General features: G+C 39.4%; 1 protein-coding gene across 2 annotated transcripts in view; it reads right to left on the bottom strand.

Moving 5' to 3' along the window:
* Positions 1-10,071: 10,071 nt before the first annotated feature.
* The window catches only part of TRPV4 (transient receptor potential cation channel subfamily V member 4), a 110,511-nt gene continuing 101,370 nt past the window's right edge, over positions 10,072-19,212 (bottom strand). The window contains exons 15-16 of one of the 2 annotated variants that reach the window (XM_040416586.1): positions 15,944-16,065; positions 10,072-12,740 (exon numbers count right to left, since the gene is read on the bottom strand). In XM_040416586.1, the coding sequence (XP_040272520.1) occupies positions 12,580-12,740; positions 15,944-16,065 (283 nt within the window). In that variant the 3' untranslated portion in view covers positions 10,072-12,579. The remainder of the gene's footprint in view (positions 12,741-15,943; positions 16,066-19,212) is intronic. The other variant, XM_040416585.1, reaches the window with a different exon arrangement.

Genomic DNA, 19,212 nt, shown 5'->3' with positions numbered 1-19,212 from the left:
TCTTTCAATCCATGGGATTTTAGATGTTCCACAATCCTCTCCTTAAGTATGGTTTCCATTAATTTCCCCACTATTGAAGTCAGGCTTACTGGATTCCTCCCTACTACCTTTCTTGTGAATCGGCACAACATTTGCTAATTTCCAATCTTCTGGGACGACTCCTGTTGCCAGTGATTGGTTAAATAAATCTGTTAATTGTTTTGCTAGTTCACCGCTGAGCTCTTTTAATAGCTTTGGGTGTATCCCATCAGGCCCCTGTGACTTATTTGTATTGATTTTAGACAGCTGACTTAGAACCTCTTCCTCTGTAAAGACACATGCATCAAAAGATTCATTAGTCTTCTTTCCTAACTGAGGTCCTTTTCCTTCATTTTCCTTCGTAAAGACTGAACAGAAGTATTCATTGAGGCAGTCAGCTAGTTCTTTATCTTCTTCCATATACCTTCCTTCTTTTGTTTTTAATTTTGTAATTCCTTGTTTTAGTTTCCTTTTTTCATTTATGTATCTGAAGAATGCCTTATCGCCTTTTTTTTCTAATTTCTCTTCTGCCTGTGCTTTAGAAGCTCTTATAACTTGTTTGGCCTCTCTCTGCCTAATCTTGTAAATTAGCCTGTCATCCTCGTTTTGTTTTTTTTTATAATTCCTAAATGCGATCTTTTTGTTTTTAATGATTTTGGCCACTTCTGCTGAGTACCACAATGGTCTTTTCCTTTTTTTTTTGCTTTTACTGACAAGCCTAATGCAATTTTCTGTTGCCTTCAATAGTGCCACTTTTAAGTAGTCCCATTTCTCCTAGACTCCAATGAAACTGTTCCAATCTGATAGGGACTCTTATACCACTAATCTAATTTTAGAAAAGTCTGTTTTTCTAAAATCTAAAACTTTTGTTTTTGTGTGGTGTGACTCAGTCACTGTACTTATAGTAAACCACACTGACTGGTGATCACTAGATCCCAAGCTTTCCCCTACAGTAATATCATATACCAAATTCCCATTTGTGAATACTAAATCTAAAATGGCCTCCTTCCGGGTTGGCTCCTCAACTACTTGCTGTAGAGATAATCCCAGTAGGGAATTTAGAATATCTGTACTCCTGGCAGAACTAGCTATTTTGGTTTTCCAGTTTACATCAGGAAGATTGAAGTCTCCCATAATGATAACTTCCCCCTTCAATGTCATTTTAGCTATTTCCTCAACTAGTAGATCATCTAATTCTTTGACTTGGCTAGGTGGTCTATACATCACACCTACACGAGTTGCCTTATGATTATCAAGCTGCAAGGTAACCCAAACTGACTCTAAATTGTTCTCGCTAACTTGTATCAAATTCAATTTTATGCTGTCTTTCACATACAGGGCCACCCCTCCCCCCTTCTTGCCTTCTCTGTCTTTCCTGTATAGAGAGAACCCTGGTATGGATATATCCCAGTCATTACTCCCCTTGAACCACGTCTCAGTAACAGCCACTACATCTATATTCTCAGATGCCATTATAGCCTCAAGTTCATTGATCTTATTCCCTAAACTGCGAGCATTTGTAGATAAGAATCTGAGCTTGTCATTTCTTAACCTTTGTGCTACTGGCATCTTCTGGCATTGTTCCGGGGGGCAGTCAGACTGCTGGATTATCACTCTTTTGCCCCCCTTTCCTAGTTTAAATGCTCCTTAGCAAATACTTGGAACTGTTCACCAAGGACATTCGTTCCTTTGAGAGAAAGATGCAAACCATCTTTCTTGTACAGTTCTTTTCCATTCCAACAAGAGCTAACATGAGACACAAAGCCAAACCCTTGGTTCCGACACCATTCACCAAGACATATATTGAATTCCTTAATGCGCATCTTCCTGTCATGCTGAAGGTTATGCAGAGGCAAAACTGCAGAGAATGAAACAGTTGATGCAACCTCCCGTATATCCTTTCCAAGTGTGTGAAAAGCTTCTTTCACCTTTGAAACCTCATTGCAAGCCAAATCGTTTGTCCCCAGATGGACAATAACATCCACTTCCCTTTCCTGTTTTGCTTGCCTAACAATATTAAGGATCCGTCGTCTATCCCTGCTAGCGGTAGCACCAGGGAGACATCTTACAACACCATTCTCCTCAAACTTCACACCTCTTATGATGGAATCGCCCACCAACAGCTGCTTACTATCAGTCCTCACCTTCTCCTTTTTGTCTTTGGCTGCAGTCTTGCATACTTTAGGCATGGGAGATGATTGTTTCTCACCCACTGTGCTTGAGCCATCCGCCATGTTGCTCTTGCACTCTGATGGACTGGTTTATTTACACCATGTCCCATTAGAAGCCCCCCTGATGTAGCCTAGACTAGAAACTCCAAAAAAGTGACCCCATCTAATAAACTACACCCCTCAAGGTATTCAAAAGTTACTTTACAAACTTTGTTAACCCTTTAGGTGTTCCACAAAACTAAATAGCGAATGTAGAAACTATTTTAGAATTTAAAATTTTTGTTACCTTGCCTCAAAAAAGTGTAATATAGAGCAACAAAAAATCATATTTACCCTAAAATAGTCCCAAAACAACCACCTTATCCCATAGTTTCCTAGATGGGGGTCACTTTTATGGAGTTTCTACTCTAGGGGTGCATCAGGGGGCTTGAAAGGGTACATGGTGTAAATAAACCAGTCCAGCAAAATCTGCCTTCCAAAAACCATATGGCTTTCTTTCCCCTTCTTCTATGACCTGCCGTTCAGCCAAATAGTAGTTTACGATCACATATGGGGTGGTTCTGCACACTACAGAATCAGGGCAACCCATATTAAGTTTTGTTTGGCTGTTAACCCATTTTTTCCAGTAATAAAGTAAAGGTTAAAATGGAAAATTTTCCAAAAAATAGAAATTCCAAAATTGTTTCTCCATCTGCCATTAACTCTTGTGGAACACCTAAAGGGTTAACAAATATTATATTATTACAGATAATATTGCCCGAAACACTTCAGAATTCATCCTGCTGCTTTTGTCAGCAGTCACATCATCAATAAATACAAGAGAACCCGTTCCATTGGCAGCCATACAAGCCCACGCCATGACACTACCACCACCATGCTTCACTGATGAGGTGGTATGCTTAGGATCATGAGCAGTTCCTTTCCTTCTCCATACTCTTCTCTTCCCATCACTCTAGTACAAGTTGATCTTGGTCTCATCTGTCCATAGGATGTTGTTCCAGAACTGTGAAGGCAAACTCTAATCTGGCCTTCCTGTTTTTGAGGCTCACCAATGGTTTACATCTTGTGGTGAACCCTCTGTAATCACTCTGGTGAAGTCTTTTCTTGATTGTTGACTTTGACACACATACACCTACCTCCTGGAGAGTGTTCTTTATCTGGCAAACTGTTGTGAAGGGTGTTTTCTTCACCAGGGAAAGAATTCTTTGGTCATCCACCACAATTGTTTTCCGTGGTCTTTTGGTGTTGCTGAGCTCACCGATGCGTTCCTTATTTTTAAGAATGTTCCAAACAGTTGTTTTGACCACGTCTAAATGTTTTTGCTATCTCTCTGATGGGTTTGTTTTGTTTTTTCAGCCTAATGATGGCTTGCTTCACTGATAGTGACAGCTCTTTGGATCTCATCTTGAGAGTTGACAGCAACATAGTCCAAATGCAAATAGCACACTTGAAATTAACTCTGGACCTTTTATCTGCTCATTGTAATTGCGATAATGAGGGAATAACACACACCTGGCCATGGAACAGTCGAGAAGCCAATTGTCCCATTACTTTTGGTCCCTTAACAAGTGGGAGGCACATATGCAAACTGTTATAATTCCTACACCATTCACCTGATTTGGATGTAAATACCCTCAAATTAAAGCTGACAGTCTGCAGTTAAAGCACATCTTGTTAGTTTCATTTCAAATCCATTGTAGTGGTGTATAGAGCCAGCAATGTTAGAATTGTGTCCATGTCCCAATATTTATGGACCTGACTGTATGTCCTCCCGTTTGGCCAAACAGTAGTTTAGGACCACATATGGGGTGTTTTTGCAAACTACAGAATCAGGGCAACCCATATTGAGTTTTGTTTGGCAGTTAAACCTTACTTTATTACTGGAAAAAAATGTGTTAAAATGGAAAATTTTCCAAAAAATAGAAATTCCTAAATTGTTTCTCCATCTGCCATTAACTCTTGTGGAACACCTAAAGGGTTAACAAAGTTTGTAAACCCAGCTTTGAATACCTTGAGGGGTGTACTTTCTTAGATGGAGTCACTTTTTTGGAATTTCTATTCTAGGGGTGCAACGGGGGGCTTGAAATGGGACATGGTATAAACAAAACCAGTCCTGCAAAATCTGCCTTCCAAAAACCATATGGCGTTCCCCTCCTTCTATGTCCTCCCATTTGGCCAAACACTAGTTTACGACCACATATGGGGTGTTTCTGCAAACTACAGAATCAGGGCAACCCATATTGAGTTTTGTTTGGCAATTAACCCTTGCTTTGTTCCTGGAAAAAATAGATTATATTGGAAAATTTTCCAAAAAAATAAAAATTCTTAAATTTTATGTCCATTTGCCATGAAGTCTTGTGGAAGACCTAAAGGGTTAACAAAGTTTGTAAAATCAGTTTTGAATACCTTGAGGGGTGTAGTTTCTAAAATAGGGTCATTTTTGGATGGTTTCTATTACGTAAGCCTCACAAAGTGACTTCAGACCTGAACTAGTCCATAAAAAAAGTGGGATTTGGAAAATTTCGGAAAAATTTCAAAATTTGCTTCTAAACTTCTAAGCTATGTAACATCCCCAAAAAATAAATTATCATTCCCAAAATGATACAAACATGAAGTAGACATATGGGGAATGTAAAGTCATCACAATTTTTGGGGGTATTACTATGTATTACAGAAGTAGAGAAACTGAAACTGAAATTTGGTATTTTTTTTATAAATAAAAATTTACTTTTTTGACCCAATTTTAGCAGTGTCATGAAGTACAATATGTGACGAAAAAACAATCTCAGAACGGTCTGGGTAAGTAAAAGCGTTTTAAAGTTATCAGCACTTAAAGTGACACTGGTCAGATTTGCAAAAAATGGCCTGGTCCTTAAGGTGAAATAGGGCTGTGTCCTTAAGGGGTTAAGTTTGCCTGCCAGTTTATGCCAAAACCTGATGGAACCAAGAGAAACACCTCTTCTTGTACATATGCAAGTTGATTCAAGTAAATCTGTTGAACTTTATAAAAGTCTGGACTCGACTATTTCTCCACCTCCACCATGACTCTCCCCTTTATTGCTTCAGAGCCTGACCATGGGGAGCAACAGTATCCAGGTAGGAGCACCGTGACACACACATAAAACTATTGAGGGCACTCCACAGCACTCAGCATTCCGATAAACTCGGGACACGATCAGCCCTGGGGGGCGGCATGTTCCATGACATTATAAATTTACAGTTTACTGCTTTTACACTGCCCATAGCAACACCCAGCTAGTTTATAGTTCCTCCCACCCAACTAATTACATAGACATTCCCCAATCACTGACATGCCCATGGACATAACATCACAGGAAATAAAAAAGAGCTGCATGGATATGGCCATGTGAGTGCGGTCCAGAATGGAGGATAGGAGCAATAAATGTAAAAGAAATATATGTTACAACATTATAGCTACCTTGATAAATTATTTCAAAAAATGGGATATCTTTAAAAACATCCTAAAATCTCATTGTGAGAGGTACATACCGTATGGGAATAAAAGGTTAAGGAACAAAAAGAAACCAATGTGGATAAACAGAACTGTAAAGAAAGCAATAAATGACAAAAAGAAAGCATATAAAACCCTAAAACAGGAGGGTAGCACGGAAGCACTGAAAAACTATAAGGAAAAAAACAGAACATGTAAAAAACAAATAAAAGCGGCCAAACTAGAGACCGAGAGATTAATTGCCAAACAGAGTAAAACTAACCCTAAAATGTTCTTCAATTATATAAATGTTAAAAAGTATAAATCTGAAGGTGTCGGCCCTTTAAAGAGTAATGAGGGGGGAGTCGCAGAGAGCGACGAGGAGAAAGCAAAGCTGTTAAATATTTTTTTCTCCAATGTATTCACTGAGGAAAATAAACTGTCAGATGAAATGCTGAATGCTGAAATAAATTCGCCATTAAAAGTGTCCTGTCTGACCCAGGAAGAAGTACAACAGCGACTTAAAAAAATCAAAATAGACAAATCGCCAGGACCGGATGGCATACACCCCCGTATCCTAAGGGAATTAAGTAATGTCATAGCCAGACCCTTATTTCTGATATTTGCGGACTCTGTACTAACAGGGAATGTCCCACAGGATTGGCGCATGGCAAATGTGGTGCCAATATTCAAAAAGGGTCCAAAAACAGAGCCTGGAAACTATAGGCCGGTAAGTTTAACATCTGTTGTGGGTAAACTGTTTGAAGGTTTTCTGAGAGATGCTATGTTAGAGCATCTTATGGGAAATAAGCAAATAACGCCATATCAGCATGGCTTCGTGAGGGATCGGTCATGTCAAACTAATTTAATCAGTTTCTATGAGGAGGTAAGTACTAGACTTGACAGCGGCAAATCAATGGATGTCGTGTATCTGGACTTCTCCAAAGCATTTGACACTGTACCTCATAAAAGGTTAGTATATAAAATGAGAATGCTCGGACTCGGAGAAAACGTCTGTAAGTGGGTAAGTAACTGGCTCAATGATAGAAAGCAGAGGGTGGTTATTAACGGTACATACTCAGATTGGGTCACTGTCACTAGTGGAGTACCTCAGGGGTCAGTATTGGGCCCTATTCTCTTCAATATATTTATTAATGATCTTGTAGAAGGCTTGCATAGTAAAATATCAATTTTCGCAGATGACACTAAACTGTGTAAAGTAATTAACACTGAAGAGGACAGTATACTACTACAGAGGGATCTGGATAGATTGGAGGCTTGGGCAGATAAGTGGCAGATGAGGTTTAACACTGAGAAATGTAAAGTTATGCACATGGGAAGGAATAATGCAAGTCACCCGTACATACTAAATGGTAAAACACTCGGTAACACTGACATGGAAAAGGATCTAGGAATTTTAATAAACAGCAAACTAAGCTGCAAAAAACAGTGTCAGGCAGCGGCTGCCAAGGCCAATAAGATAATGGGTTGCATCAAAAGGGGCATAGATGCCCGTGATGAGAACATATTCCTACTACTTTACAAATCACTGGTCAGACCACACATGGAGTACTGTGTACAGTTCTGGGCTCCTGTAAACAAGGCAGACATAGCAGAGCTGGAGAGGGTCCAGAGGAGGGCAACTAAAGTAATAACTGGAATGGGGCAACTACAGTACCCTGAAAGATTATCAAAATTAGGGTTATTCACGTTAGAAAAAAGACGACTGAGGGGAGATCTAATTACTATGTATAAATATATCAGGGGGCAGTACAGAGATCTATCCCATCATCTATTTATCCCCAGGACTGTGACTGTGACGAGGGGACATCCTCTGCGTTTGGAGGAAAGAAGGTTTGTACACAAACATAGAAAAGGGTTCTTTACGGTAAGAGCAGTGAGACTATGGAACTCTCTGCCTGAGGAGGTGGTGATGGTGAGTACAATAAAGGAATTCAAGAGGGGCCTGGATGTATTTCTGGAGTGTAATAATATTACAGGCTATAGCTACTAGAGAGGGGTCGTTGATCCAGGGAGTTATTCTGATTGCCTGATTGGAGTCGGGAAGGAATTTTTTATTCCCCTAAAGTGAGGAAAATTGGCTTCTACCTCACAGGGTTTTTTTTTTGCCTTCCTCTGGATCAACTTGTAGGATGACAGGCCGAACTGGATGGACAAATGTCTTTTTTCGGCCTTATGTACTATGTTACTATGTTACTATGTTATGTGGCTTCAAACATAAAAAACCTTTAACATATTAAATCAATTATATAAAGTAAAAATTATAAAAATTGCAGCAACATAGAAATCTTACCTTATAACATGGAGAAATTACTTGGTCCAGTGTTAGTGAAAGGAAAACATTACAGAAGAGGTACGTTATCACTATGCTGAATGGATATAGGATAGCGATAATGTCTAATTTAAAAGGTACAAAATACACAGACTGCAGATGTACAGTATGTGCTGTTAGCAGAAGAGAATGAAAAACTACCTAAAATCGATAAGATAAGGCTTCTAGGGGAAATAAAGTCCAAGTAAAATACAAAACTTAAAATTACAGTATATATATATATATATATATATATATATATATATATAACCATTTGTGGTGATTATATCTGAATAAATGGCGTCTCCACTATATGACTAGGGTTCATTTTGTAATCACATTGTCAAGTTGTTGTTATCATTGCACAAACCTGACATATAATCAATAAGATCCAACAGGCAATTTGTAAAGGTCCCTTTACACGGGACGACATTACAGCAGATTGTCTTCCCGACTTTACTTGCTAGTGGAGGAGACCGCTGCATGTAAATCTCCTCCAGAGATGAGGAGGGGCGATCTCTAATGCCATCGCTCTTCCCAATAACGACTCGTTGTTTCCCGGCAGCAGATCGTGTTTACACAGCACAATCTGCTGTCAGGAAACAAGGATTTTTGTGTTTGCACAGACGATCCAATTACCCAATGAATGAGCGTTTCCCTAGTTCGTCAGGTAATTGGCAGTACATATTCACCGCCAGACCCCCGCTAACGATTACTATGAATGCTTATTAGTGATGATCTATGCGATTCACGGTACGTGTAAAAGGGCCCTTAAATCAAACCATAAGAAATGATTGATGTGTCTAAAATCATTGGCTCCAAAGTTGGCACCAGATAAGAGTTTCTTCTGACTGACCCTTGAGGTCTATTTTAGCCTCCGTGAGTATACCTTACACCTTCAATACCTGTTGGGCAAACAATCATTATCTCTCCTGACTCCACCATACACACACATGTTTTGCTCAGCTGAGTGCATGTGTTTTCAATGGGGGGGGGGGGGAGCTGCTGCCTGACACCTCCATTGGTAGATTACCTCCCTGGGGAACAAAAGGATCAGGCAAATAAAATGCAATTGCCCAATCAATCTCTCCCAGAACATTTTCAGTTGGAGGCGAGCCATGAGCTCCCCATACACATTGGCATGTTGGCCCGTCCCAGGTATGGCCAATGCACTTATTTGTATGGGGACCTTTACTCTGAGTGTATGCATGGAGGACTGTCAAAAACATGACAAAAAAACTGTAAACAAGCACTGGGAGGTTGCAGTATACTCCACAACTGTAGCTAATCTTAAAGGAAATAACTGGAGGCCATAGCCCCCAATCTGTATGACATGCATACATATGCCATAGAGGATGCCATGTGGGCCAGACATTTCTTCTTCCTCCCAAAGCATTAAATTACCTACTTATAATAGGCACTTTTGAAATGTTATACTTGATAGGGGTCTGGCTGCTAGGCTCTACACCGATTCTTACCATTACACTACAATTCCAGTTGATGGTGCATCCGCAGCCAGTCTTTCATTGATAGTCAGCACAGTACCACTCTCATTAAACAGTGATATTGTAAACCTTTAAATTGACTCAGAAAACTGTGTACACCAATATTTCTGATAAAGAGAATCCTTGTGTCTTCAAGTGTTAGGATTTTGTAATTTATTGGTGAAAGAAAAATTTAACTTCATCTATAACAAGTAGAAAGAACAAGGTCAGGAAATATCATTTTCAGACATTGCTGGAATGCCAACCAAGTCGGAATAATAGACAATTGTTATGATAGTAATTAATCACAACCAGGACATTGGCAGCTCATCAACTCCAGAACTGGTATATTGGGGGGCAGCTTATTAAGGCTTGTATTTCTTACAGTAAATAAAAAAATAAAATACTCTGGCAAAAGATGTGCCAAAAAAGGCATATGCCGCTTAATAGGTTTGGGAGTACAGCTTGCTAGAAAATGAAATCAATGCCAGCAAGGAGTAGCGTAGATCCCTATTGTAATGTAATCCAGTTTTCAGGAAAAAGTGTTGTTAAATATGTTGGGTCACATAGGTCATGCCTACTCCCCACCCCATCTCACCCATGCCCTGCCAACTTTTAAGAAAATTGTCCAGGGTCACGTAAAAGTAGGAAAAGTTGAATTTTTTATTTTTATTTTTTTGCACAGAATGGGACTCGTGCCAAAATTTGCTATTTTTCTATGCTAGAAAACAGGTGTTAAAGCTTTAATAAGTGTTCCCCATTTTATTTTATTTCCAACAGAACATACTTCATACATATACATTGTTGACTTTATTCAGGTTTGACACCATTTTTATTTAAAATAAACATACAACCTCTATAAGAGGGATATATATTTAGTGATGCATACATAAAAAAAATTATCTAATGAGTATAAGGGCAGCCCAACAGTCCACTGGTGGTAAATATTGAACTATCAAGCATGCTGTATTTTATGCCAATCCTTTACTTCCAGATAAGCTGCTGTTAGAGGGGTCTCAGTGACTAGTCTCTCCCAATGAAATACATATGCCCAAGCTGCTTATCGCGTGTTTATGGGGAGGTCTGGAGAAAATGCTTTCAGATGGCTCGTGTGTGACCAGATTTAAAGCGTGTATGCTGTGTGTCGGACCTTATGCTCCTGTAATTGCCCATACAGCTCCTGTAATTGCCCATATGGCACAGGTAGGTTAGCATTAGGTCCTGTGCCACTATGAGAGACCTTGACGAGGTGCGCAGGCTCCGGTATGTTCTTGATATAAGAATATATTGGTGAAAGTCTAATTTTTAGCATCAGAGTGAGGGTTTAGATATATATTGTCAATTGCATTTACCATTGTAGTACAACTATCTTTGCAATGTTACAGATTTAAAGCGTAACTAACCTTTGAACAAAACACTGCTTTAATCTGTAGTACAGTGTGTGTATTTGTGGAATAACACGATTTCTAGCCATTAGGTCACTTGTATCTGGCATTTTCTAGCAGTTTTCCTCTGTACATGCTGAACATCAAGTTTGCAGATCTCTCAGACATGTTGGGTGGATCTGCAGTCTCTTCACGGTCTCTCTTTGAATCCTGTCTTGATGTATGCTGCATCTCACTTTCCTCCCTCCCCTCTCCATAGACTTGTATTGACATATGTAATAGGATTCTCCTGTTGAGCTGCTCTGTCTAGAGATGAAATTCAAAGTTTTTTTCAAAGTGAAAAGAAATTAGCAAAAGGGGTGGGGTAAAAAGCTGATAACATGAGAACTAGACATTTCTAATTTTTAAAACGTATTACAAAGTTTCTTATAGTCGCTTGTACTATTGATTTATGTAAAGTGATACTTGGCGCTGACCATACACATTAGATGTATGATGGTCCACCCCCCCCCACACACACACACACACACACACATGGCGGGACCAGCTAACCATCAAATGATGATAGGGACAGGCAGTTGGATTTGAACTGCCCAATACTTTTGTTTTTGGGAAGATTAGTTGCTACCAGTAGTCTTTCAGCGGCTTCCTCCCCATTCCATATTGGTTATCACCTTTGAATTAGTTTCTCAGTAACAAATACTAGCTGAGCTTGATGTTATAGTCATAACTTTAAAGTTTTACTATCAGTTTCTCAAACACCAATTCAAAAGTAACAACCACGGCAATACTGTTTATTGACAATTTTACAAAAAGTGCCATCATAACAGATTAGAAAAATACCAATATCTCTAAGTAAAAAGAATGAGGATAGGTGATCAGTTAAAAAATCCTGGAAAACCCTTTTCAGTATGCTCAGTAACAGGTGAGTATGTGCCCTATTTTTCAGTTTCGGGTAAAATTCTTCATTTGAATGGTAGTAAAACGATCACTTTTGACATGGAAATTCTACAACAAAATTTTCCTGCTGAGGATTATGGGCAGAAAAGCTGCAGATTTTCCACAGCAGCCCTATAGTGTGTGTCTGTACCCTAATATAACAGACTTGTGTCACAAAGCACTGAGAAAACAATGCATTTTAGGTTTGGAAAATTCAAAGAATGGCAAGCCTTTTAGAATTTAGGGGCAATGACCTATAAAAGAACGGCGATTATTAGAATGGGAGAATGTGTTAGTCATAAATTTAATACCACTAGTCTAATTCATTCAAACCTTCTTGAGAACTTATAATGTACTTCTAGAACACCAAAGGCTGAATAATTTAACTATGTATAATACTCTGTGTAATATATTATAGGTTTAAAGCATGAAATGTACATCAGACAAATAAAGGCAGTTTAAACAATATATAGATATACAAAGTATCTCCTCTCATGGAAAACTATCATGTTACAGTCTTGACTTCTCACGGATGTACATTGTAGCAAAGATGTAACCAAGAAAACTTTTAAAAAAAAACTTACAAAACAAATATTAAAAATTAAATAACATATTGGTTTACAGTTTGAATCAGGCCTCCCGAAGCTACTCCAGGCATATACAAAATAAACATTTGTGCAAAAGTGCAAAGTTCCAGACACTGATTAGCAGCACAGATGGAGATGGATTTCTGTTTCCAATATGTTAAAAGTGTCTATAGGCACCAAGGGAGTTGGAAGTCTGAGGAGGAGGAACGTTATTAGATATTGGTTTCATCTTTCTTGAAACTGTGTGGATACCCATGCCTTTGATAATTTGGGTGCATATTTTGCATATGTTCCAGCGGAACTACAACATCATCAGGATTATGAGGCGTTTTGTTTAGTTCTACCACTCGAGGGACCACCACTGACCAGCGATCTACAAAGACAGACACATTAGATTATGGGAGAATAAATAATCATATACATTAACTCTCAGATATATAATACAGAACAATAATTAAAATGTTGAGTAACTTTGTGATTTCTTCTCTGATTTGTATACATATAAATTCAAAACTCTTAAGGCTACTTTCACACTTGCGGCAGGACGGATCCGACAGGCTGTTCACCATGTCGGATCCGTCCTGCGGCTATTTCGCCGTGCCTCCGGACCGCCGCTCCGTCCCCATTGACTATAATGGGGACGGGGCGGAGCTCCGGCGCAGCACGGCGGAGCACGGCGAAAGCCGCCGGACTAAAAAACCTGACATGCAGTAATTTTAGTCTGGCGGCCTTTCGCCGTGCACCGCCGTGCTGCGCCGGAGCTCCGCCCCCGTCCCCATTATAGTCAATGGGGACGGAGCGGCTGCCCGGAGGCACGGCGAAATAGCCGCAGGACGGATCCGACATGGTGAACAGCATGTCGGATCCGTCCTGCCGCAAGTGTGAAAGTACCCTTAGAGAGCAGTATATTGTAGGAACAGGGATGACATTTAACTAAATCTGTGTCCAGGCCCCTGTGTCTTATAAGAAGTCACTGGTTTAAAAAAATGGCCCATAGTAGTTAGTGACTGTTACAGATAATGCTGTGGGGTGAATGAACTTTGTTATTTCCCATGTAAATGTACCCTTGAACAGATCTAATACACTAGGTCTGATATCTGACAAAGTAGTGTAGATAAACCACCAGTTCTAACAGTTACATACAGTGTATGAATCAATAGCAACTCCACTTTGGTAATCTCCGGCCATAACTGTGGTAACCATTAATTTTTATGAGATCTATTCTCCAACCAAACTTAGAGACCAGCCCTCAAAGACCCATATTCTGAACTGTAAGGCAAGCTATTGCAGTGTATAATAATACCTACATATGCCCACACTAATCTAACAGACCCTTGCTCTACAAATTATCATAAACCACAACAAAGGAAAAAAGAGCGAGCTGAAGAATAAAAGTATTACGTTTTATTAGTAGAAAATCTCAAATACATATAAAAAATATCTGATGGTGCTGTATATTATTGGAGACAACCCAAATAATGCAGAGTGCACACAGCGTTGAAATCTACAAATCATGACATAATGGGCATGTGTATAAATAAAGGAAAAATTATGAAAAAATAATAATGTGTCAAAAAATGTGCAAAAATATACCTGAAATAGGTGGTGAATGGGAGACAATATTGCCAAAACCTGGTGTATGGCAACAGCAGATAAGTAGTATATTATATCTCCCAATACAAAAATGCACAAAAAATTATAGATTATTTTTGAAAATGAACAATATCCCCAAATATAATAACGAACAAAAATCAATCCAAAAGGTACATATCCTGCGACATAAGAATGTAGCGTTGCACCGCTAGACTCGGAAGTCCACCTCGATGGCTTTGAACACGCGTCAGCGGTGTACTGAAAACTAGATTTTAAGCGCACAGAGAGGCAAAAGTGTATTAAAAATACAAAAACCATTACAAAAAGTGTTATTAGGGCATTAGAGACATGTTAAAAATGTATTCAAAAGTTTAGTTACTCTTTAAGATCAGGAATGGGACAGTGTAAAATGTAAACGTAATTTAGGTTTGTGTGTGTGGTGGTGCCAGTGTTTGGTGTGACTTGACACTGATCCACATGCTGTAAATGTCTGGGTCATGGCATCAATAAACAACCTAACTGGGCACAGAGGTGACCAGAAGAGCAAGCACTCATCTTCTCATACCTTTTCTTCAAAAAGCCCACCCAATATGTGACAATCAGAGAGCAAGTGGGGGCGGGTTGATATCATACACAGCAGTTAGGGATGAGCGAAGCATCAGAAGTCGATTTGCATAAAACTTTGTTTGAATTCTGTACTGGAGCGAGCGAGAGAGAATGTATTGTCTCCGATGAACCAAAGTTATTACTTCGCGAAGTCTCGTGAGACTTCAGGTAATAACTTCATAAATTAATTTCTACTGTAAAAAACCTTGCTCCTGAACTCGGGTTCGGTTCCAAGGTATGAGCTTCATCGGCTTTGTATGAAATATCTGAAGTTGATTTGCTTATCCCTAACAGCAGTCTATGTTACCCCTCTCCCTGGGGTCATACTGGGAGAGGAGGGCCGTATAGCTACTAGAGATGTGAGCTAGGTCTTGTTTTAAAGCTGACCTTTCCATTTACAGTGGCTGCAAAAAGGGATTTGAGAAACCTGGAGATAGATACAGGAATGAATGCATTTCCTGTAGATATTCCATAAATGTCTAAAATAGGAAAACACCTTTTAGTTCACATACTTCTCTAGATCATTTAGACTCAAGTGACCCTGTGAGTGCTGAGGACTGGCATCCTTCAAGCCCAATCATGATGATTAATTTACTATTCCCTGCCTTTATTCCACCACCTTCCCCTATTAGGGTACATAAGACAGATTTTGATTTGAAAAATCAAGTGCAGATTTTTATGCGGATTTGCCACAAGTTTCACCCTCTGTGTCAAAAGCTGTCAAAGTCCGCAGCATAAATTGACCTTTTAAATCTTCACTGTGGATTAAGGCATTTGAGAATTCTATTGGGGAAATTTTCCACAAAGCATGAATGACGTTTTTTTTATTTTTTAAATCATCCACTTTGATGCTGCACACACTACAGATTTCAGAAAATCTGCAGTGTATCTGCTCGATGTGGCTGTACCCTTTCTATCCTCCTCGGTATGCACATTTGACATCTATACGGAAAACCAGCATTGTCAAAACAGTTTCATACATTAAAACACAAAATAACATTGAGAAGAACTGTGTACACAGTTTTTGCAAATATATATTTTTTTAAAACACGTATTTGAATGTTAACCCCTGATGAAGCCATTGCCATGAACTCTGGATGCTGAAGGGCTCATCCATTACCATTGGATGTGCATTAACAATCTGCTCATTTTTGAACTGAGCTGTACTGTTGTCAGTGGAATGTGTGATGGATCATTTACTCCTAAAATCAAAACATGCTATTAGCAATAGAACTAATCCATTAAGCATACTGAAGTCACAGTATGCAAATAAAGCGATGCCCTCATAAGCATAAAAGGGAGAGGGACAGATTGTCAAAATCTTTGAAATTTACAATTCAATGTATCTAGTGAATACGTAATAAATGTCAGGCCTACCTCTCCGGAGACGCCCCACAGTTTGTGAAAAACCATAATACTGATAAGTATCGTTCCTCCCGGGGTCTTCATTAATGATGCCAAGATTCTGATTCCAATGAGACCAATTCACTTCATCCACCCTAAAACAAATACAACACCATATCATTAAAGGGAATGTGTCATCAGAAAGAAGATGACCTATTGTTTAAATCACGTTTTTACATTTAACATATCTTTAAAGAATTTTTTATGATTTTATTTTTCCATGCCACTATCTAGATTTAAACAAAAACCATAAATTCCTGCTGTTTTCACACTGGTCATTAAAGAATGTATTAGACGTTCGTCGCTAACAAGTGTTAACACTCATTAGAAATCATTAGCATAATACTGCCGCCAACTGCACAATGAACAAGCAAACGCTCCTTCATCAGGCAATCCAGATCTTTCAGCATGTTGAAAGATCAAGATTTTCCACAGCAGATCACGCTGTCTAATAACGATTTGCCGCAGGCAAATTGTTATGCAGCATAGGGATGAACGATGGCATAGCGATCACTCCTTCCCATGTTGCGGAGGAGATCGCTGCAAGTAATAGCAGCGGTCTCCACAGCAAGCGAGCAGGCTTCTGACAATCGTCTGTGTGATCGGGGTGTCTGATACACCCATAAACCTAATAGGCGCCACTTCTTGGTCTGTACAGATCACTTCACTGCAGTCATATATTATAATATATATTATTGAGGGATATCTGGCTTTCACTGTGTTGAAGACCCATAAATGGGGCTCCACGGTTATTTTGCATGTTGCTGTTTCCCAGGGAGCTTTGCCCTTTGGATTGCTGTGTTGAAACTCTTAAAGGGGTTCTCCGGGAATTCAGAAAATGAAAATATTTAAATATTACTTTATGATAAATATATTCCCAAATACCTTTTAGGAGTTATAATGGCTAGTTTTGTCTGGGTAGCAATCATTAGGAGAAATAAAATGGCCGCTGTCCTATCAGCACACACAAAATCTGTCCTAATCATACAGGAAGAGAAGTTACTTCACCACAAGAGCCATAGTGCTGCCTCATCCTCCTCTCATGATCCTGAATACAGGTGAATCTCTGGGGAATGGAGATGATGAGGAGACATGAGAGGAAGGTGGGCATGTAGCTAATGAGTCTCCATTACCAGAGCCATAGACTGCCCTGTCCATCCTCTCTGTACTAAATTCCCCATAGATTTGGCTAAAGTTCTTGTCTGATGTATTCAGGATCATAATCCATGACCAGTAGGGAAGAGAGGAGGATGAGGCAGTTCTTTACCTCAGTGTTGTGAAGTAACTTGTCCTCCTGTGTGATTAGGACAGGTCCTGTGTGTACTGATAGGACGGCGGCCATTTTGTTTCCCCTGATGATTGCTCCCCAGACAAAATGAGCCATTATAACTAATGAAAGGTATTTAGGAATATATTTATTATAAAATAATATTTAAGTATTTTCATTTTCTTAATTCCTTGAGAACCCCTTTAAACTGGCTGACATTAGCACATCGCTAATGTCAGCTGCACCTAACTCTGCTATTCTAATGATTATCCGTGCCCCCGTTACTGTAGAATTCTTACCTTTATAATATGTAAATGAGCCTCTAGGAGCAGGGGGGGGGGCGTTTCTTCTGCACCTAGAGGCTCCCGTCTCCCACCTCAAGTCACACCTTCCAAGTGTTGATTGACAGGGCCAGGCATCGTTCGCATCCTTCTGCCTGCCCTGTGGAAATCTCGCACTGTTCGGTATTCTGCGCAGGCGCGGTGAGGGAAGGACGCTCGCAGGCTGCCAGTTTCCTCACCGTGATTTTTGGTTGAAAACAACCAAAAATGCTACCTGCAACCAAGCGGCTGCAGCGGTGAGCAGATCCCCTTATGTCATGACAAATGGTCACATGATGCAAAGAGATCCGGTCAAGTGAGGGGGGGAGGGGAGAGGTTGCCAAAAACCTCCCCATTCCTGCACAACCTCTTTTAAGGTGTTTTACAGGATCTTTAATATTGAGTAAAGAATATTTGACCAGTAGCAGTTCTCCTGGCACCCCCACCAATCAAACAAGCATTGTTTACACAGCTCCGTCCTTATGCTTGCGGATATGCCTAGTACTATACCTCAGTCTTATTCACTTGAAAGCAAATGAGCCGTAGTACCAGACACAGATAGTGTGTGTGTGTGTATATATATATTATATATATATATATATATATATATATATATATATATATATATAGTTCATTCCCTGGTTAAACAATACAGGGCAGGGCGCAAGGCACTACATCCGGCTGATCAGCAGCACTGTCAGGAATCATGTATAATCAATGTATAAAGTCCTAGTACTGTACTTTCATATGACCATTTTCGGAAGCGTTCACACAGCCATATTTTTCGTTCCTGTTAGGGCCATAGATTTTAGAGGAAATAGATTTTGGAAAGAAATGTACAGATCTGGCAAGCACAGTTTTACCCATATTTTTGTATATTTTGTTAAAATGTATGTAAACCGATGATATCCAGTGTATTTGTTTCTGATATTTTAGGTTATGTTTTTGAAATTGTTCTACCAACATACTCACTACATTTACATGTGCAATGCTGATCTATGTGTATTTTAATATGAATGTTAGCCCTGTGGCACTACATGTTTTCTCAGAGTCTCACATTTAAAGCAGAGGTTTGGTTTAGCTGGCTGATGAACTAAAGCAACCTTTTCATTCCAAGCAGAAATTAGCACAAAATAGACAAGGGTCTAATGAGGTCTAATTATGAATCAATAGCAGATATTCCATTAAATACTGTCATAATTGCCAGTCACTGCTTGTCTCTCATATTTACCAGAAGATTTAAATACCATCTGTTAATTCATGCTGTGCCTTGTGGTATAGCTAGAAACTTTATTAATATGCAAATGAGGACCCACCACAGCCCCCACTTTAATGATCACGAGTGATGCCCTTGGGAACCTATCTGGCCTAACCGCCTTGTATACAAATTCAATGTAAATGCCAAGAGGCACTTTTAAGGCAGAGCATATGCAAAAGGCGGTGATCGATTTGGTCTATTAAGAGCATTAAAGCCAAGCCATTAAATTTGAAAACTAACATGTCCATTTACAGACATTATTTATAAAATTACACAAAGTAAAATATGTTGAAAGTAAGGGAACAGCCCTCCATTTGCAGCTCTCATCCTTTGTAAAGTGAAGACCCCGTGCCTTCCTGACGTGCTGTACAGAGTTCAATCACATACAGCAAGGTGA

Source organism: Bufo bufo, chromosome 2, assembly GCF_905171765.1.
Source record: "Bufo bufo chromosome 2, aBufBuf1.1, whole genome shotgun sequence".
NCBI lineage: Eukaryota > Metazoa > Chordata > Amphibia > Anura > Bufonidae > Bufo > Bufo bufo.
Note: the sequence above shows the minus strand (reverse complement) of the source record. Positions and strands in the feature narration are given on the sequence as shown.